General features: G+C 34.2%; 1 protein-coding gene across 6 annotated transcripts in view; it reads left to right on the top strand.

Moving 5' to 3' along the window:
- The window catches only part of LOC142343004 (uncharacterized), a 73,797-nt gene that overhangs the window by 26,993 nt on the left and 24,950 nt on the right, over nt 1-21,854 (top strand). For 5 of the 6 annotated variants that reach the window (XM_075394708.1, XM_075394695.1, XM_075394689.1 and 2 more), the window contains exons 3-8: nt 1,098-1,461; nt 3,798-4,047; nt 11,928-12,059; nt 12,751-12,890; nt 19,525-19,640; nt 20,636-20,994. In XM_075394708.1, the coding sequence (XP_075250823.1) occupies nt 1,098-1,461; nt 3,798-4,047; nt 11,928-12,059; nt 12,751-12,890; nt 19,525-19,640; nt 20,636-20,994 (1,361 nt within the window). The remainder of the gene's footprint in view (nt 1-1,097; nt 1,462-3,797; nt 4,048-11,927; nt 12,060-12,750; nt 12,891-19,524; nt 19,641-20,635; nt 20,995-21,854) is intronic. The other variant, XM_075394722.1, reaches the window with a different exon arrangement.

Here is a 21,854-nt window from a genome sequence, read left to right as displayed (position 1 = left end):
TCCAAAAAGTTTTTGTACAGATAATTCAGCAAAACTGAGTCTTAATATATCAAAAAACGATGCTTTTGAATTAAACTTAATTAGAAAAATTGTTAGTTTCAGAACACTTTCCTAGGAACTGCAGGTAAAATAGCTCCCACATTGGTAAGCGAAGTTGGTGATGACAATTTTTGTTTTCAGTAAAATCGGACAAAGTTGGCTACGGGGGCATGGCTTTGTTTTTCATGAAAAAAAGAAATATTAAAATATTAAAAGATTTGGCCCAATTTTTAGTCAAAAAGAATCGGCTCAAACAATACAGAAATTCTGCTCTATATCTAAAGATAAAACCAATAAATAAAAATTTTATAGTGTTTTTAGCAAAATTAATCAAAATTATATCCAAAATTACATGGAATGTGAATAAATTTGGTTACTGTTCACTAAGCTTTCAAACCCCAATGCTCGTTGGAAAAAGCACAATTCAAATTTTATTAAACAGGATGTTCTACTTAAGACAGATTTTCTAATGACATCACTCACAACTCTGTACGATGAATATATCGTTCGGTTAATATTGGCCGCTAACAAAAAATTCAGTTGAGCATATGGTTGTTTCCCCATACTAAGGTGCGTTGGGAACATTTCTTAAAAATAGTTAACTGTTTTAAAAGCAGCAATTTTTTTCCTCCACCGTAGCCCTTTCCAATGCTCTCAAAACCGAATTTCAAAACCGAATACTATAATGATTTCTAACAATTATCACCCGAGATTTCTGTCGCTTGAGACCGGAATACTGAACAAACCAACTGAACTAAAGATCCGTAACGTTTGACGGAAGTACAGAAGATTTCTTGTTAATTTTTTTGTCCTTTTTGTATTTTTTAAATCGGTTTTCTGTACTGTTGTGTTATTGAGTTTTTGACTTGCAAATTGTAACACCCATTACTACCTATTACTGTGCGATAATATCATTATCAATGCAAAACTTGCATCAGTTTGTTCTTTCAACTTGCATCAGTTTGTTCTATGTGAATAAAAAATTATTCACGGGGAAAAAGAAACAGTTTGAAAAAATCAACATGAATACATATTCTTTGAATGCTGTATTCGTTTAGATTCCTCTCATCTCTTCTCGCCCGTTTTAGCATGGTCAGGCTCTTTCTCCTTCGGTCTATGCCACCTCTTATCTCCAGTTATCCTCTGTTTGACCTTCAAATTCGGTCCCAGAAAGGTCGCTCTATTCTCCTCTCTATCAACATTCGCATCATTACTCCTCTGCAGTTTTACAACTTCCACGCTTCTTTTTGTCTTATGTTATGGGCTGCTGTTCGGAGTGGCCTCTTCTATGTGTTTGGTGACGTCATTTATTATTCTGTGTCAGTATTTCTCGAAGAAACGGATCCGAGTGATTGCGATTGTACATAGTGGTGCTGGATTTGGATCTGCTTTATTGGCCCCGCTACTCTTCGAATGTGCAAGGTTCGATTTAGTCCTTTTTTAAAGATTAGTTTTCTGCTTTTTCTTCACCTATGTAATATTAAAAAAAGAATTAATAAGATCTAAAAAATTGTTTCACCGTTTTCAAATTTTAAAGAAAAAAAACCCGTTGACCATATAGTTCCTCCTGCCGCCTTATGTGGTCGGAACCAAAAAATAAAACCACAAGTTGATATTCTGTTTGTTACGACTCGTAGATGAGTTAGAGCGATCTAAATTTTTAAAAACTACCGAGTCGTTCTAAAGCAGGATGTAAAAAATAGTGCAATACGTGTTAAAATCATGATTGTCTTTTATTGCTGAACGAAAAAGAAGAGCAAAGAGAAGAGACAGTAGTCGTTTTGTTCAAGCTGGTCTACAACAGACAGCGTGGAAAAATTTTTCTGATCATATGAGGCCTTCTCTAAGCTGTTTTTCACATTAAACGCTAAATTATTGGCCAAGGGGTTTTTCTTAGTTATAATTATCTACTACATGTACGTTGGGAAGCATTATTCACCATCTGAAGGAAATATTCGAGTTTTAGATGCAATTTTGAGCTATTTGATTCTTCACTTCGCAGTTTTAAACTTTTTTGAGCAATTTCCGCATCCTTTGTCAAACTCTTAGTGCTATCGAGGAGTTGATGTTCTATACTCTTAACTAGTTGGTCAATGTTCCGGTTTCCAGACTTTTTGGTAATCATTTTTATTTGTTTTTTTTTTAGTGTAAATTAATTTTTGATGTTTTGTGCCTATTTTACTGCTTTTGACCTTTTCAGAGAATTTTTCTGGTCCAATCTCTGATTTGGAGTTGTTGTTTAGGTTTGACTGCTAAAAAGGGACATTTTATGGTATGCAGTTATCATTGAAATGAATGAATAAATGATAGAAATTAAAAATATTTTCCAGGATTTTTGTTTTTTTTTGTAAAAATTGTTGATTAGCTCGTCTCTGTCGTACATTAGAAAAGTCATTGATCGAAACGAAATAATTAAAAAATTACAATGTTATAACGGAGAAGTAGCATTTTAGTTTTTTGTTGAATATTTATTTTTTGATTTTATTCTTCTTCCTTTCCTTGACTCGTTTTTTCTAATTGTACCGTTTTTTAAAATATTTTGAAATGATTAGTTTCATTAAGTAGGAGATCCTTTTTTAGTGAGTAGTTGGTGAGTTTTTAATGATTATCTACTTGTACTGGGATCCAGAGTCAATTGCTTGTTGCTTGTTTTTTAATTGCAGACATCCTGTACTTTTATTTCGAGTTCAATATTTTTTTGGTTAACAAGAAATTCCAAAATTGTTTTGAAACAAGACGTCTAGAAAGAAATTTTAACTAAAGTTTGAACTCTTTGCAAGAATCCAAAAAATTTGAGGGATCTGAGCAACTTTAATAAGCGAATTTGTCCGGCCGATCAACAACCGAAAGTTGAAACAATGTCTTTTGATAGGTCAATTTGATGAAACAAAAATTTTCAACAGTCTAGATGCCATCTTAGCTGTTCACATTTTGTTCAAAAAATAAAATTTGGAAGCGTTAAATTGAATTAAATTTTGCCGTTTATTCCGCAATTAAAGAAAAGCTAACATTTCTGTTGAAAATATAGCTACTCATATACATCGATGCAGCGAAGTCAACTGACATCACTAAATAGTGCTTCATAACAATAAATCTTAACCTTAAAAACATTTCTGCTATATGATGAGCCTTAGAATGTTCTTAATTTTAGGATAGTTTTTGAGGAATTTTTCTTGCTGAACAGACCCATGCGAAGACCATGTTTTACTCATTATCCGGCATTTTCTTCATCATGATAAGTTTGGTTCTCTTCTGAGTCGAAACGGGGTTGTAAGGCAGACACTGGTTGGACTCCTTTTACGGCCTTAGGGGGTATAGAGCTAGGGCTACTTATTTCTGCGCGCGATCTGGATTTGCATAAATTTATCTGACTAACCGACTCCGGAAAACACTGACGGTAAGCTTCAATTATAATCGTGGTAGTATATAGCACCAGAGTCAATGGTATTCACACAGTGGATCTATCTAACAGACTGACAGGAATAAAGTGTGCATGCTTTATTTAAAAGAGAATAGAGTCTTCTAAGTCAGTGATTGGTGGAAAATATTGGAGAATACACATTCTGTATTTTCGTCTGCAGAAGTCGATTTGTTCAAATCAAGGTCGGTTAACACATTGTTGACCAATTTAGTTATAGCTCAGTAATTTTTGACTTCGTTCAATCTAAAATTAAAGTTATTAGAGTTTTCACCGCCTGATGCGCAATAGAATTATTGCAATTATTTTGATAGAATCACGACATACGTTGTTTCTTAAGGTACTCTGGCTGGTTCCTGGCCCTCTTAGTACCCAGCCTCTTGTCACTCCTTTTAATACCCCTGGCATGCGCCTTCCGCCCTGTAGAGATGTACTACCCCGGCAGACTGAAGCCACAGGGACCCAGAGTGAGTGCCAAACTGCTGGACACTGTGCCTCCCGTGAACCCAATGGGCATAAAGGCGTTCCAGTTGTGGCTTCTGGTCACTTTCTTCTCATCACTTGGCTTCTACATCCCAATCAGTTTACTTGTTAGTTTGTAATTGACGCTATTTTTCTAGGTGGCGATCAAGCAAGCCGATAGGCAAGCAAGCCGAATTTTGAAAATGAGGTCAAGTAAGCCGAAAAATTTTCGGATACCCCTCGAATTTTAAGTTGCCCCTGGCGGGCCGGTAGATGTCTAAAAATTGACGCATTTTTGTTTCTTTGGTGCATTGGAATACATTATGCACTAATACTACGCGCAGTATTGATTGTAACGGCTGACAATGTAATATTTCTGATAGATTACATAACTATTACATAACTTTCGGCTTGCTTTTCTGTCGGCTTGCTTGCCTATCGGCTTACTTTGCATTCGCCATTTTTCTATTTTTTCCTCAAAAGCAATATTTCGGAAACTGTATTTTCTAGAAAATAATTTCTTCGAAGTTCTTTTAAGACTCTACTGGTAGTTATAATTGACGTTTTTAAAGCCCCGACTTGAAATTGACAACTTTATAGCCGCGGCTTTATTCAAGTAATTCAGGTAATTAGCGCGGGGCAGATGAAAGGCAGTCGGCAAATAGTTCTGGCCCGATAAGTGGCAGGCGGTAATTAACACGGGTCAGACAAAAGGCAGTACGCGATAAGAGCTGACTAATTTCATGCGCAGACGGTGAGTGTTAAAACAATTAAAACACAGACTGTAAATTGCAAAAAGTGACATGAACAGCCAACTGCTCATGCAAAAAAACATAATGAAATTTTTATGATTCAGTACTGATTTGAACTGAGGCAAACCTCCGGGGATTTAAACTTCTCCACAACGTTTATTTTCAGAATTTTTACCTGATGTTTTCAAAAAATGCGGTTGCCTAACAATCAATGTGCTAATAGAACATCATATGACCATACCATTGGCCGTTTATTGTTTGAAAAAGCATACGCTGAAATTTGTTCGAGTTGAAAGGTAATAGGGAAGCAAGCATTTGCTTCGCGTATTTATAAACTCTAAAACTTCATCTTTATTTTATTCGTTTTATTTGAAGAGAGAGGAACAAAAATAAATAAAAGGCTGATTTCATTGACCTGCGTTAACAAAAGTCTTTTTTATACCGTACTTTTATTTGTAACCGTGAAATTTTATACTGTAATGATTTCACGCTATAATTGCTTCACATGTCAATGAACTTATATTCGGCATATCGGTGGGAATTTTAATATGTATTTTTTGGTGTGATCAGTTCTCATAAATCATCACTTTTTTGGGTCAGAGAAGTTATTAATGGGGCTAAAATAGGGCACAAGCGTTGAAATAACCAATTTGATCAGTTTTTTTTTCTAAACCTGCTGCTGAATAGAAAACATTTCATATACATAGCAGGAATAAAAATCATTTCATTTTATACCCTCCCCTTTCAGCCCACGTGAACACTAAAATCCAAAACCGGATGTTAGGGGCTCATTATATAGTGTAATATTTGATTCAATTCCATTCTCATTTCAACTCCTATATTATCATTTGCCTCCTTCTTGACCTAATTTGATTTTTTTTTCATTTCATGCTGAAATAGTAACAATCATTCTTGTAAAGATTCGCCGTTTTAATCTATCGTGAAAACAACAATCATGCGAATAATGAGCCTTTCTGTTGGTAAAAACACAAAATATAAAGCGTCAGGCTGTTATTATTTTCATGTGATTAAAATTGGTTATTAGAACAAACAAATAAAGATATTAAGGTCATTTTCTCTAGTTATCAAGGATGCTGAAAAGATGAGATCTCAAATATGAACTATCTTAAATTGGGTTTTGGGGAACAGACCAAAAAATCCTTCATAAAGCGAGGCTAAATCTGTTTATACGATCGATAATCTGGCCTAATCTAAGAGATATTTGCCATTCATGTGAAAGACGCCCGGGGCCTCCCATTGTTTTGAAGAGAGAGGAAAAAATGGGACAAATTAGGTCACACTGTGTTCACCACATCCACTAGATTGTGTTCAGTCTTTTTTGACTGCAGTAGGAAGTTGAGCGCCTTTCCTTTACTCTAATTCACTGCGCTGTTTGAGGTCATTTTTGTACTTTTTTTATGATTTGAAGAAGGGTTCCGCAATTCGGTATCACTTTTCGAAAGAACGAGGATGTCTTCTATTTCTGAAATAGAATTGGAACCAAAACAGGCGCTCAAAATTGGTCAATTGAAGTTTGCATTTGTCAAATCATGAAATGACGGAAAAGAAGCTTCCGCCTGCTTTCTCTTCAAATTTTTAAATAATTTTAAAATAATTTTCAATAGACGCTAAAACATAATGATGTGCAAAGATTAAGATAGGTTAGCCTAATTTACTGTGCCTTAAAGCTAGCTTAACATAGCTTGACAATAAGCACTGTTTGTTCAATGAAAACTTTGTAAGAAATTTGAAAAACTGAGGACCGAGAAAACAAGAGAATGTATTATAAGAGATATTAATAACCGAGAGCTTATGACCACTTGGTGTGATGGTGGGTATCAGAATGTTAACAACTTATGATTGAAATTTTGAATGCGGATATAAAAGAAAACAAGGATGCTCGGTAATGTGCGTTCGCACATAAAGTTCGGACCCCGCTCATCCCAATTTTTGGCATAAATGTCTACCAATTGAACAACCGATAGTATTTCAGTTTTTTTTTCAAGTAATTTTCAAAAACAATGTACGAACAAAAAGATCGCCTCCAACGCATATGACTCAGTGGAGTAAAAAAAAAGGATGAACAACAAAATCAAACAAAAACAACAAGCACTAATTACATCCAAAATTTATGTCGGCTTTTTTTTAATTATTAGCAAGGTCAAAATAGCGTCAGAAAAAACAGAGAATAAAAAAAATTAACCTGTACTTCACTAGAATAAAATGGGACCACTCCATAATAAGGCTTGGTAACAATTAGACAAAAACGAACAAAAAGAAAGATTTAAAAAAAATTAGCTTAAATTTTAAAAGAAAAATAATTTCAGAGCAATGAAAACCATTAGATAGCAATTGAAAACATCCACTATGTTTATGATCACATACGTTTTTACAGGAGGGCACTAGGACCTGTAGTTATTCGTTTTTTATTAGGTTACAAAAAGAACAACAAATCGAGACAACAAGCAAAACTTCAATCAAAACTTGCGAGAAAACACTTCCGAAGACGTAATGCCAACCCTGCCCCTCAAAATATGTTCAAATGAGCCTTCAAATGTCAATAATGTGGATGTGGATGTGGCATGTGACCTCTCATTAGTGAGAATAGGTAACAAGTAGACAAACAAGGGGAAAAATGCAAAATTCAGTTAGACTTTCGAAATTTTCGAAAATAATTATCTCAAAGTCATGAAGGAAGCCATTAGACCACAATTGCAAACATTCAACATGCTTTTGATTACAAACAATTCTATAGGAAAGCTTTTAGACTGGCTTTATTCTGTTTTGAATGCAGTTACAAAAAGAACAACAAACAGAGACAACAAACAAAAATTCAAATAAAAATTGCGAGAAAACGCTTCCGAAGCTGTAAACCTATATTTTGCCCCTGAAAATCTTATTAATTGAGCTTTTTTGAGTTCCAATAATACAGTATTCAACCTATCGTTTTTGATAATAGGTAACCATTGGAAAAAACAGAGAATAAACGGGCAAAAATAAGTAAAAATTTTGTACTTTTCGAAAAGAATTATTTTCAAAGTCATGAAAGCCAGCAGCTAAAAATTGAATTGATTGAATACGTTCTTCTATTTTCGTAAAAAAGCTCGATGCCTGTAATTATTGTGAATTTGTCTCACCTTTAAAAAGAGAAGATCAAATATAGAAAAAATCAAAAATTACTTTACACTTTTTTTGCGAAAAGCCCGTGTTGTAGCCAGTAAATTCATCACGAATTCTTTCAAAAAGTTAGATTTCCTACACTTGCACTCTTGAAAACACTAATGTCACATGGAACCTGTAATTAAGAAGACTAGGTAATGTATACAAAAAAGACTTAAAATGAAAATTTAAAAATGTTTTTTCTTTGTGAAAACAATTGTTTTCTAAGTCATGAAGCCATCAGCCATCTACAAAAATTAGTGAACAGAAGATGAAGAAGAAACATTTTTTCTTTGCTGACACTAAGCAACAAGTTGACCGAATTAAAAGAAAAATTGCGGCAACTTTCATTAAGCCATTTTTATTCAAAAAACAAACGTTTTTAAAAGTCAAAACAACCACAACTTTTCCATTAAAAAACAAGATAAATTATTTGGAATTTTGGAAATGCTTAGAAAGCCAACTAAACCTATCAACAGAAAGCTTTAATTTGAATCGTTCTCTTCTTTAAGTAAAATAAAAAAATTGATTTCTTTAAAAAGACCGACTGATTACAATCCGAATTGTTTTTCGATTGTAACAGTCCAAGGTTTCATCAAAACCAGCCTTGCTATTGCTGTTTGTCCATTAGGAACACTCAATTGTTTCGAATGTAATAGATCTTGTTAATTTGTTAGTTAAAAGATCAAAATTAGTTGCTGCGTTTTTGATTATCATAGAGTAAAGGTATGAAAAAAAACAGCAAAATTTTAATTCCAGACTACTGTCAATAGAAGTAGAAGTAGAGCTGGCTCTTTTTCGAATTAGCAAGGACTTTGTCAGATGTTTTTTTGTTGTGTACTTCCATCAAATTGAATCAAATTGGTCTAAAGGAGCTTCGGGCAGTTCTTGTTGAAGAAAAGCTGAAATTTGAAATTTTTAGCCAAAATTTTAGCCAAAAAATTTAATAAAGACAGTCAACAAAATTTTGTTGGCTCTCAAGGAAAATCAACAGTATTGTTGTTAACAATTTTCACATATTTTTTTTAACAAAATTTTAGGCAAAAATTCCTGAAAAGGTGAACAAAAATCGGTCTAATATTCACAAATTGTTGTAATATTCACAAAATTTTAAAGCACGATAACTCGCGCTAGAATATAAAATTCATAAAAAATCTTTTGAATTCCATATTCTGCGCTAGACGAGTTTACTAATGATACCACTCACAACTTTCTACGATGAATAAATCGTTCGGCCAAAATTTTCAGAACAAAAAAAACCCATTTGAGTATATAGTTCCTCCCTCCCACTAAAAGTGGGGGTCGGAACAATAATTCACCTTTTTACGGGAAACTTTTTACATAGTTTTCACTGAATGCAATATTAGATGCTGATAGATGGAATAAATTAAAATGATATGTCGTTACGGACTGCGAAAAAAGGATTTAATAATAATAATTTTTATTTGATATCATCTAGAGAAATAAATTTCAAAAAGTTTATAAAATATAAATGCAAAATTGAAATGCTATGCTTTTTTTAAGGTGATGTGTGCTTGGAAGGCAGTGCTGTTCCATCACTCAATTGTCATATAGTCCTACATTATTTTTTGACCAATAAGAGCCTAAGTTTGCTGTTTTAAATATTTTCCGACCAATATTGTTAATTTGTTTTAATAATTGGTTTTATTTTAATTGTTAAAGCCTATTAAGGACAGAGTAAAAACATTTTGCCTTCGTTCTTTCCGGTGGCAGAGTTTGCGCGCCGAATTCATTTCGCAAAAGAATTCAGCCTTTTTGTCTTTTTCCGACGTTTTTTAAAGCAATGTCTCTTGATAGCTATTACTCTTAACTATGGTTTTAAAACTGAATCTTCACTCATGCAGTGTCAAGTTATGGCATGGAATGGAATCTAAAAAGGGTGTTTAATAAAAGAAAACGTTTCAATAATTATTGATTGATCTTTTTTGAAAATTTTTAACCTTTGACAGTATTTTAGAATTCGTATTCATTTTTGCAAATGACCAAACATCCAACAAAACCAAAATAAAATCCAAGATTTCTTCTTGGATGATGTTTAACTTAGACAATTAACAAGAAACACTTTGAGGAAGAAAACCAAAGTATGTAGTATTGTGTTTTTATTGTTCTACTCCGTGATTATGTGAACGACGTTTATCAGTCATTTTTGCTATTGGAGCAAGCTGGCTATTCTAATTTGAGTATTTTTTTTATCCAAATGAATAACGATGAAAAGTTAAACTCTCGAAATTGAAACACGTCTCGTTTTTTAAATATAAACAGCATTATTTTTTTTCGTTTTCGTTTTTTAAAGACTTTTTGGACAATTTTCATATATTGATATTTTAATACACATAATTGCTGTCTTTTAATGGTTTGGACATTCTTCAGAAAAATTAGAAGAGGGACAAGTATATTCTTAGAATTTAAAAAAAAACACCAGGAATTAGTAAACATCATTAATTTTCGGATTAATTTTTTCGTTACTTTTCCTCATTAATAGATAAGTTTTATGTACTAGCTACCGTTGTACACTTATGCACTTTCTTCTCGTCAAAGTAAAAATTTTTACGAGAAATTTACAGGAAGACGATTTAGAAATAGGGGCTTCTAAGGATAGAGAAGGTTTTATCCTACAATATCCTATTGGTATTTTTTACCGTGACCATCCAATTCTGTTGCTTCTTACTAAAAAGTGTGTAAAGTTTTTGAGTCCTTTTCCTCCTTCGATCTAGTCGATTGCTATTTTGAAACCATAATAAATCCCTGCATTAATTATTCAAGTAAGCAATTTCTTGTTGTGCTGCTGTTTTGGTGATGTCGTTAACCGAAAATCTAGTAATATCTTAGTAAAAATCCGGGTGATAATTTTTGTTATTTTTCAGTAATATTTTCTCTGATTTTGTCATAGTTTTTAACAATAATGCGGAATTGAGAGATTATCTTCAAGCTCCTATTAAAGTGCCTCCTGATTCAAGCTGATATTAGGTGTGTCATCAAAACCACAAGAAGTTGTATAAAAATACTTCTAAAATTTGTTAACAACTGATTGTTTGTTCAACATTAAAAAAAAACCATCATTGAAAACAATCAATTTTTTCTGTTATTTTAGTTAAGCTGCATTTCTCAGATTATTTTAGTTGAATTAGTACTATTAGTGGTATCCGAATAGTGATTAAATTTATTATGGTTGCTCAAGAATTTCTCAAAATTTGTAACTCGTATTAATGTCATGTCAAACTGTTTTCCTCCAGAATTGAGTTTTTGGTGAGCGGTACAAGCTCTAAGAACCTGTGCTTTTTTACTTATAATGTTGTTGAAATCTTTCTATTTTCTTATGTTTAACTTAGAAAAATTTAACACATCTATCTTAATTAAAACGAAATTTAACATATCATATTAAAAAAATACTTAAACAGGACCCTTGTCGATAATTATTGCAAAAATATGTAAGTTAAGTTGTATTTTGCAGTGAAGAAAAGTCAAATTTATGCAAGATCAACACCAAAATGATTGTGATCTTCCAAATTTGCTTCAATATCGTAATTTTTTTTTATTTTTCCACGTAAATGACTGTTAATTATGTATGACAACCGCTAAAACTCCGTAATGTTTGTTTCTTACCGCGCTTGCCGCTTATCTTGCATGTTTTGAAACTATTCAACGCAATTATTAATTAAAATTATTCAACGCGTGATATTTGAGACGTTTTTAGCACCTCGACCCAGGAAAATCCTTATCATGTGAAACCAATTAGTGTTGAAAAATTCATAAGCTGTCTTTTTATCTATGGTTGGTTGTGGACAGAATTTACTTGAGTTGGGAAAAGTTATCTGTTTTGTGTTAAGAACTTGATCACTTCCATAAAAACTGTGAGCCAGAATAGAGAACACTGGACAGCTTTGTTTTCTTTAAAAAATACAAAAATGTCCAAAAATTTTTTTCAATTTGTACCCGACCATTCATTTTGTTGTTATGTATACATTATAAAGCCGGATTTACCAATCTATATCAACAACAGACCGAATCCACATTTGCAGCCGTTTCCACAGTTTCTCTGGAAATGTCATACTCAATTGAACCTCTCTATGTTTTAGATAGACGTGTGTGTGAGCGCAGACAGCCTGTCGTCCAGTAACTCTGTCATAATGCTCGTCATCTTCGGCACCTTCTTCTCTTTCGGATGTGCTTTAGCTGCAGCCTACGCAGAGTTCGACACCGCCAAACAGGTATGCACTGTAACTACACGATAGTTCGGTTAACATCAAATCCAATTTCTAAAATTATTGACCGATCACTTTTGGAAGGAACGAAATTGTAGTTCAGTTCAGTGTCGATCTGTTCAGGCCTGTCCCGTCGATAATTTTTTTCACCGCTTTCACCGGCTGATTTATGTAATTTCACCGCATTCACCGCTTATCTTGCATATTTTTTGCGTTGAATGACGATGACCCGCGCCCCCCCGGGGGGGGGGGGGGGTGTTCTGTCAATGTTTCAAAGTTGGAAATTACCTGCTGCAACTTAGTTGAAATTAGTGGTAAAAATAACAGCTCATTTCACGGCATTTCGCTTGCAAAGTTTAATCTGAATTTGAGCCGTTTATCGAGCTATGTCAAACTAATTAACCAAGTTAATGAAATCGAATATAACTGACAAAAAATAAGAAGAAGGCTGCTTAACACTCAGTTTCAAACGGATAAAAGTTGGGTTTGTTCAGTTTATAAATGTGGAAACTCGTCAGTTGGTTTGGCTTCTTAAAAAAGACGATAAACTCTAAGCTTTCTTACTATAAATAGTGAAAAAAAACTGACAACAAACAGTCGGACTTTTTGTTTTCGGCCAAAAATTTGTTTATTGCGATTTTCTTTTCTTTAAGAATAAAACTTCATAAGTTATATAATTTATATAAATTTTTTTCAGCTTCTGCAACTGCGTACAGTTATCCAGCTTTCTCTCTTTCTCTCAACTGTGGCAGTGTCTTTTTTAATCCTCCCCAACCAGTCTCTCTTCTCCACAATCCTATTCGTCACTCTATTCGGAATATCTTCTGGAAACCACAGGTCAGTATATTGACTGCACTTCAAATAATACTTGGATTATGTATCATTTCTACGAATGCATAACATAGTATCACCGTACTAAAAAAATGAGCATAGAGAGTGTGAAATAAAAAAAATGTCATGCCGCGATGACACATCTCAGTGAAAAGGAACTTGGCGTATCTGGTAAGAACTTGACATGCTTGACAAAAAAACGGTTTCATGACAATTTACCCAATGCCATAACATCCAATTTGTTCCCGTCGATATTTGCGTTACATCATCCAGTTACAAAATAACAGTAGGATTACCAGCAAGTTTTATCATACATAAGCTGATAATTTTATCACGTATAGTTGTGATAGTTTTATATCAAGTCCCATGGGCCTCTGAGGAATGGCCAAATGAACTAGTCTTTCATAAAATTTGTTAAGAATACTTTGTTACATAATGAAATATCTGAGATATGATTAAGCTAAAACATCCCTTCTGGTAAATTTAGCAAAGTATTGGGTATCTTTTGGGTAATTCGTGTCATTTTGACACTGCCCTGAGTTTGGTGGCAGAGTAAATCAGGGCTGAATCAGTACAGAGACATTCTGTTCTTTAGGATGGCCAGTATTCTGGTCATCTCCCAATATACACGGGCCAGTTTTGACTTTTGAGTAAAATTTACTGCATGGAAAATAATATGCTCAGCTTAAATCCCGCCAATAAGTTTTGATTTATTTGCGATTCGAATTTCCGCGTGGGTACTTGTAAAATTTAATTTGAGTCGTAACGAATAAGCTAAATGGGCCTTGTGGTAATTGCCTGTAAACTAGCTTATAAATAAATAGTGGGTATACTACCATAGTAATTGCCAGTTGTAAGCTACAAAAATTTGACATTACTCTGCTCAGACTTAATTTTGGTGTATGGGTAATTTTCAGACAATACAGAGCAATTTTAGCCTGGGCTAATTCAATGAACTCAATATAATCAAAATGAAAAAAAAAACTGCACATAAAGAAAATTAAATTATTCTGGAGATGCCGTGTTTCAGAGCTGAATTAGGTTTCAACACTTGGAATATGCTGGTTCAGCGCTGAAATGCTCTGAGACTCAAGTCGGGGTGGATATTTTTGGCATTGGGTGTTTTATCTTGACACCATAAAATGTTAAGATGTGAAAGGACTACAAAATCTTTGCATGTATATCAAAAATTAAATTACTGATATCTTGATAGATCAAGTTACATTAAGAAAATTTTTTCACTTGTCTTGAAATTGTTTCATGTTTTATTTCACTAGCAAAACCGCTGTTTTTCAAATAAAAAATGCAGCTATATCCTAATGGAAAATTAGGAATCAATGGCAATCAAACTTTCACTTCATTTTGTGACCGAAAACTATTTTTTTAAGAACAAAAAAACTATTCCTCGGTGCTCAGAGAAATAGATTTTTTTAATCGAAAATTTGATCCTCCTAATAAAGGTAACGGTGGAAACCAGTGTTCCGCTACGACAATAAGGCAATTGTGGACCTATGTATTACGCTGCAAGGTGGATTTGTTTTTTTTTCGTTTTGAGCTTTTTTTTCTCAACTTTAATCAATTAATCTTAACCTCAAATTGTTGTTAGCTGTCTAAACCTCTGAAACGTTTCATGAAAGGGGCTTCAATTTTTTTTGAAATAATACTCCATAGTTATATACTAGACGTGTCGCACGCAGCTATGTTCTTATCAATTAAAAAAACTTTTTCAAGTTTTCTATACTGCAATTTAAAAAAACAAGTGCAAATTAACTTAAACTTGGTTCAATATATTAGAGCCCAAAGATCATTTGTTCCCATGAAAATGTTTTTAATGCCACCTCTTTCAACAATTAAAGCATTAATTTCAAAGCAGTCGCTTGGCTGCAATTTTTATGTTGATGATCTCAAGAGTCACTCTATTCGGAATATCTTCTGGGAACCACAGGTCACTCCGTATATTGACTGCACATCAAATAATACTTGGATTATGTATCATTTCTACGAATGCATAACATAGTATCACCGTACTAAAAAAATGAGCATAGAGAGTGTGAAATAAAAAAAATGTCATGCCGCGATGACACATCTCAGTGAAAAGGAACTTGGCGTATCTGGTAAGAACTTGACATGCTTGACAAAAAAACGGTTTCATGACAATTTACCCAATGCCATAACATCCAATTTGTTCCCGTCGATATTTGCGTTACATCATCCAGTTACAAAATAACAGTAGGATTACCAGCAAGTTTTATCATACATAAGCTGATAATTTTATCACGTATAGTTGTGATAGTTTTATATCAAGTCCCATGGGCCTCTGAGGAATGGCCAAATGAACTAGTCTTTCATAAAATTTGTTAAGAATACTTTGTTACATAATGAAATATCTGAGATATGATTAAGCTAAAACATCCCTTCTGGTAAATTTAGCAAAGTATTGGGTATCTTTTGGGTAATTCGTGTCATTTTGACACTGCCCTGAGTTTGGTGGCAGAGTAAATCAGGGCTGAATCAGTACAGAGACATTCTGTTCTTTAGGATGGCCAGTATTCTGGTCATCTCCCAATATACACGGGCCAGTTTTGACTTTTGAGTAAAATTTACTGCATGGAAAATAATATGCTCAGCTTAAATCCCGCCAATAAGTTTTGATTTATTTGCGATTCGAATTTCCGCGTGGGTACTTGTAAAATTTAATTTGAGTCGTAACGAATAAGCTAAATGGGCCTTGTGGTAATTGCCTGTAAACTAGCTTATAAATAAATAGTGGGTATACTACCATAGTAATTGCCAGTTGTAAGCTACAAAAATTTGACATTACTCTGCTCAGACTTAATTTTGGTGTATGGGTAATTTTCAGACAATACAGAGCAATTTTAGCCTGGGCTAATTCAATGAACTCAATATAATCAAAATGAAAAAAAAACTGCACATAAAGAAAATTAAATTATTCTGGAGATGCCGTGTTTCAGAGCTGAATTAGGTTTCAACACTTGGAATATGCTGGTTCAGCGCTGAAATGCTCTGAGACTCAAGTCGGGGTGGATATTTTTGGCATTGGGTGTTTTATCTTGACACCATAAAATGTTAAGATGTGAAAGGACTACAAAATCTTTGCATGTATATCAAAAATTAAATTACTGATATCTTGATAGATCAAGTTACATTAAGAAAATTTTTTCACTTGTCTTGAAATTGTTTCATGTTTTATTTCACTAGCAAAACCGCTGTTTTTCAAATAAAAAATGCAGCTATATCCTAATGGAAAATTAGGAATCAATGGCAATCAAACTTTCACTTCATTTTGTGACCGAAAACTATTTTTTTAAGAACAAAAAAATTATTCCTCGGTGCTCAGAGAAATAGATTTTTTTAATCGAAAATTTGATCCTCCTAATAATGGTAACGGTGGAAACCAGTGTTCCGCAACGACAATAAGGCAATTGTGGACCTATGTATTACGCTGCAAGGTGGATTTGTTTTTTTTTCGTTTTGAGCTTTTTTTTCTCAACTTTAATCAATTAATCTTAACCTCAAATTGTTGTTAGCTGTATAAACCTCTGAAACGTTTCATGAAAGGGGCTTCAATTTGTTTTGAAATAATACTCCATAGTTATATACTAGACGTGTCGCACGCAGCTATGTTCTTATCAATTAAAAAAACTTTTTCAAGTTTTCTATACTGCAATTTAAAAAAACAAGAGCAAATTAACTTAAACTTGGTTCAATATATTAGAGCCCAAAGATCATTTGTTCCCATGAAAATATTTTTAATGCCACCTCTTTCAACAATTAAAGCATTAATTTCAAAGCAGTCGCTTGGCTGCAATTTTTATGTTGATGATCTCAAGGGTTTCGGAAATCTCTTGTAGACGAAGACGAAATTTTTTCAAGAAACTTTTCATTTTGATTCACCATGTTGATTCTATTAATTCGTTTTACCCTGGAATTTTTATACTCTTTACTTCCCTGGAGTTGAGTAAATGGCTTTATACTATTTACGAGTTTTTGCAGGTGTGGTTTTGATAAAAAGTTTATTTCTGAATCACCGAAAAACAGAAGTTAAAAAATTACCAAGAAATCAATGGACAGATGGATCAAATATGTTTCGGCCCCCATTGTATTTACGTCCGCCAGTTACAAATGAATGTTAATATGCCAGGGGCGTAGAAGTAATAGTTAAGTGACTCTGCTTGAATTCACTGAGAATTTCTGGTGTTTATCGAGAACCACGAAGCGGTTCGAGATATTAAGTCAGAATTTCGGAGTGACTTCTATATAGTCACTTAAACATGCTTAAAACACGAAACGCGCACGTTTTAAAATTACGGAAGTTAACTTCTGGCTAAGTAGCAATTTCTGGCATTATAACTTCCGGCGCTGCAGACTTTAGGCATTTTAAAATGTGCACATCGGTGTTTTAAGTTATGTGCCCACTGAGCTTCAGGCCGTAGCAAAGTAGATGTAGAATTAATCTCAAAGAAATGATATGATTGGAGCCATATTAATCTGATCGCGCATTAATGGACGATGGCAATAAATATTTTGTTTTGTAATTGTTACCATAAGACAACCAGTTACTTATATTGTTTAACTTTTTTATTAGAACAAAGATATAATTCTTTTGCCGTATAGAGATTATTTTTGTATCAGCAAAAAATAGGGAATTATTCTTGTTTTTCAAAACGAATTAAAAACAGGGTTTTGATGGGCTTTGTTAGTTTTGCGATATTCTTTCCAGGATTGAACCAGTTAGCAGAATTTAAAAAACAGGAAACAATTTTGTATTCACAGATCTGTGTCATTTTTTCAAGTGACATTGGTATTTTATAATTGATAAATTAAGTCATCAATCTCGCAATTCAGCATCCTGTTTCCCTGACTGTCCATTGCTATTAGGCATTACTTAAACTGCCCAACAATAATGTCTATTATAGGAGAGTCGACGCAAATTTTAGTATCGATGAATAGTTTTGTTCGTAGAGCAGCTAAGTTAACAAATGCAGAAATGCTTACCATTGTAATTGAAACACTGTCCACTACAGTTTTCGACAATTGTTATAATAATAATTGTGGTTCCTGCGTAATCGCAGCGGATCAGCGTTAGGCCACAGCGGCCTGTTCTCAGCTGTCTTTTTTCTTATTATTCGCCTTATTCCAGACTGATCTTTTTATGAGTAGCATCGCTCTTTTTTGGTGACTAAAGCCGATTTTTTTTGCGTCTGAAACTTTCACGTGGTACTTCTTCCTCTCACTAACAGCATTTGCGCGCGTGACGTCATTTCTCACTCGCTTTAGCAAAACTTTTTAGTTTAATTGCGTGATTAGATTTTGATCATACGTGACTTACCTCACTCAATAAAATGACTTTTGCACTTTAAAACTTAAGTTTAATTTGAATTTGTTTAAGGTCAAAGAAACTCATTTGTGCAGTAAAGGTCCCTAATAAGAGGCTTCTCAGAAATGAAATTTAATAAGCTTTATTAATTTATCGCTGAATGTTTTTTACCTAGTTTTTTTGAGCGGCGTTTTTTTTTCAATTTAGATCTGTATCTGTTTCTATCTCTATTATATGGCACGCAGGTCTATTCTTCCGCAGCTATTCCGGCAATCTGCTGGATATGTTCTAATTATTCGCCTTATTTCAGACTGATCTTTTTATGAGTAGCATCGCTCTTTTTTGGTGACTATTGCCGATTTTTTTGCGTCTGAAACTTTCACGTGGTACCATCATTGCAGCCCACATTGATCATACTATGGTCAACCTGAAGCTATGGTTATGTAACAGCTCATCCTCACACAGACAGCTTCACGGAGGCAGGGGATTGAACTCTCGATCATTGGCGTGTGAAGCACACACCTTACTTCTCGGCTATCACGCCACGTTATCGATCGTTTCACTGGGACTGCGACCTCGTTTCAATCCACTAATAGATTTATTAATCAAAAAACAGTGTATCATATAATTGTTATATTCGATTTTCATTTTGCAGACATCGGAGAAAATGCTGTTCAGCTGAAATTCTATAGTGTGAAAAAAATTTTAGTATGATATTTGAAATTTAAATGAAACGTTAAAAAATCATTCTTTTCTGGAAAGCAAGTTTTCTAAACACGTAACATACTAATTCTTGTCGCCACCTTTTCCGCACCTCTCTTCAAATGGCAGATTTTGTAATGTCCATCAGGTGTCCATCCAAAGAAGTTATTTTACCTCTAAGTTATGCAATAGTTATGCAATTTTTATGCAACAGTTAAGTTGTTATCCAACTGTTATTAAATTGCTATGCCATTTTTAATTCTCAAAGCGAGGGACAAACCGTATATGAAAAAATTTTGTATCATAAAAAGTACCATGTGTGGAACCTTACTAACTATAGAACGGACCATATATGGGTCCGCCATCCAACGCCATTCAAAAAACTTTCAGTTCAAAACGCATATGAAAATTTAGCGTACCGTAAAAAATACTATATATGGTGCCTTACTAACCATAGCAATAACATAAACGATTTTTTATGGCTATGATGGGCCATATATGGTCCATTCTGTGGTAAGTAAGTTACCATATATGGTACATTTTATTATACGCAAGTTTTGTCAACCCCGGACGTTCATTATGAAATAAATGTTATTTTAGGTGTCTGAGTGTGGCATTTCTACATGAGCTGATGGGGGTAAAACTTTTCTCTCATTCGTGGGCTCTCCAGAACTGCATCACAGGCGTCGGATACATGTTGGGTCTCCCTGTCGCAAGTTAGTTTCCTTCCTTTATTCTGGATTGTTTCTCTCTTTGTGGATAGAAATCCTCTCAAATCTTAAAGAAGTTGAGAGCACAAATTTAGATTTTACATGAAATAAGCTTCAGAAAACTTAATGGAAACTATTCAAATTAGCCTTGGCCCTAGAGATGAATCCTTGATGAGCAGAAAAAGAAACCAGATAATGAATTATAGAGATATCCAAGTTTGGGTTTGGGGCTAGTAAAAGTTGTTCGCTCCTGCCCATGGCTAGCTAGATATAGTTCTTAGTTTGTTTGGTCTGGACACCTCAGCAAACCCCCATCCCCTCTAGAGCGCATGCTTGTCTTTTGTGAGCCACCGACAACTATTTTTAGACCTGAGGCCTAATCCTAGTGCGCCACTTTGATCAGGCATAAACTTGAAAGCAAACAAACCAATAGAATATTGCATTCCCTTTGATCAGACCATCTTAGAGCGCACGCCCGAGAAGTCTTTGGCGCTCGAGTTACATAGTCTGGAGAAAATTGGAAGGAGTTGAGTGAATGAAAGTCTGGACAACGGTCCGGAAACGGTCTGATCATAGGTCAGTTAGGTCTGGAACGGTCTGGACAGAGGTGGATTCGAGCGCACCATAGTGCGCTATACAAATCATTTTTCTAGCTATAAGGCAATTCTTATGATTCGAAGTAGCGTTCTTTTGTTCGAAACTGCGGGTTTTACGAATCAAATTAGAGCGATACTGCCCGAAAGTGTCAGCTTAAGAATTGACATAACGCGACTATCATTTGAATTAGTGCGATAAGAAGTACGATCCAGACCATAGAATTATCGTCTGTGAGGGTATCCCCCAGAGGCTAATTTTCTATTTATTTCTCTACCACCTCACCCTGGGAAGCATCGGTTGATTCACACTTTGTTATGAGAACGAGAAATGTTGTTCACGGTAGAAAATGAAACAGCTTCATATTTGAACCTCAAACCTGTATGAACGATTCTCTTATTTTTCAGTCTACATTCGAGACATTCTATCTGGTTCATATCAATACACGAGTCTTCTCTTCTCCGCGATTGCCTATCTCATCAGCACCCTTCTCATGTTCGGTATGAAACGAACAATGCAAGACCCCTCCAGGGCATTCCTGGCCACACTGGACTACCCCCCGACCACATATGTTACTTCGTCCACTGTCAATGGTGACGTCATTAAGAACGACTTTGACTCCGATATGAAAGTGAGCAAGTTCGAACATGTTAATTTAATGTCGGGTGACGAGTCAGTAGCTGTCAAGTCTCAGCTGACCAATCAGGTGTCGTTGAAAGAGTCACATGACAGTCTCTATCAGACAATATCACCCAATCAGGCACAGGTTAGACTAAGTTTTATTTGGCTGGCAGAAATAAAATAAATTAAATTACGCAAATTATTGTCGGCGAACAGTTTATGATAATTTTTTCTAGTTTCAAGATTTTTCACAACCTTTTGCATGTATTGTTTAAATAACTGATTAATCCATACTTCGTAGTAAGTCAAATCATTCAATAATTTTTCAATTTCAATTTTTTTTGAACAAAAATACTCAAGGTTTTGCCCAGGGCTATCAAATATTAGCAAAATGTTAGGCAGGTTATATAATATAGCTTGCATTCAACAAATCCATGGTCCGTTAGAAACTAATATTTTTAACGAAAAAAGTTTTCTGACGACGAGACCAAAAAACTCCAAACTGGAAGAAAATGGTATCTGCTCAATGCTATCAAGAAAATGCTATCAGATACTTTCGATATTGGGAGAGAACACAAATTAGCTGTGCAGTGGTTTGTAATGACGTACAAAATTAGAAAAAAACTTTTTATCTAGATTATAATCCAATTCGCCAAAAATACAACTCTGCTCTTCATTTTTATTTGGGTGGGTTTGCGCAAAAAAGAAAGTGGAATCCATGGTATGTCTTTGTACAGAATAATCGAAGCAAAAAAATCTCTATAATGTTCTTGTTTACTGTAGATGATTGTTTTTAGTTTTGTATTTCATTACAGTCTTGTTTCTGTCAGTTGAACAGTTTGAACAGTATTTACTTATTAAAATAATGTTCTCTTCAATAACTTCTCCACTTTAGGAGAAAATTTCAATAACACATGGTTAATAACTGTGCAGATTTTAACGTTCGACAAGTTTCGATACCAGGTGGCAAAAAGCGTCAAATTAATTGTAAAAAAGACCGACGTA

This window comes from Convolutriloba macropyga, chromosome 1 (assembly GCF_964194025.1).
Source record: "Convolutriloba macropyga chromosome 1, txConMacr16.3, whole genome shotgun sequence".
In the NCBI taxonomy this organism is placed as follows: domain Eukaryota; kingdom Metazoa; phylum Xenacoelomorpha; order Acoela; family Convolutidae; genus Convolutriloba; species Convolutriloba macropyga.
The sequence above is the reverse complement of the archived record's forward strand: the minus strand, read 5'-3'. Positions and strand labels throughout refer to the sequence as shown.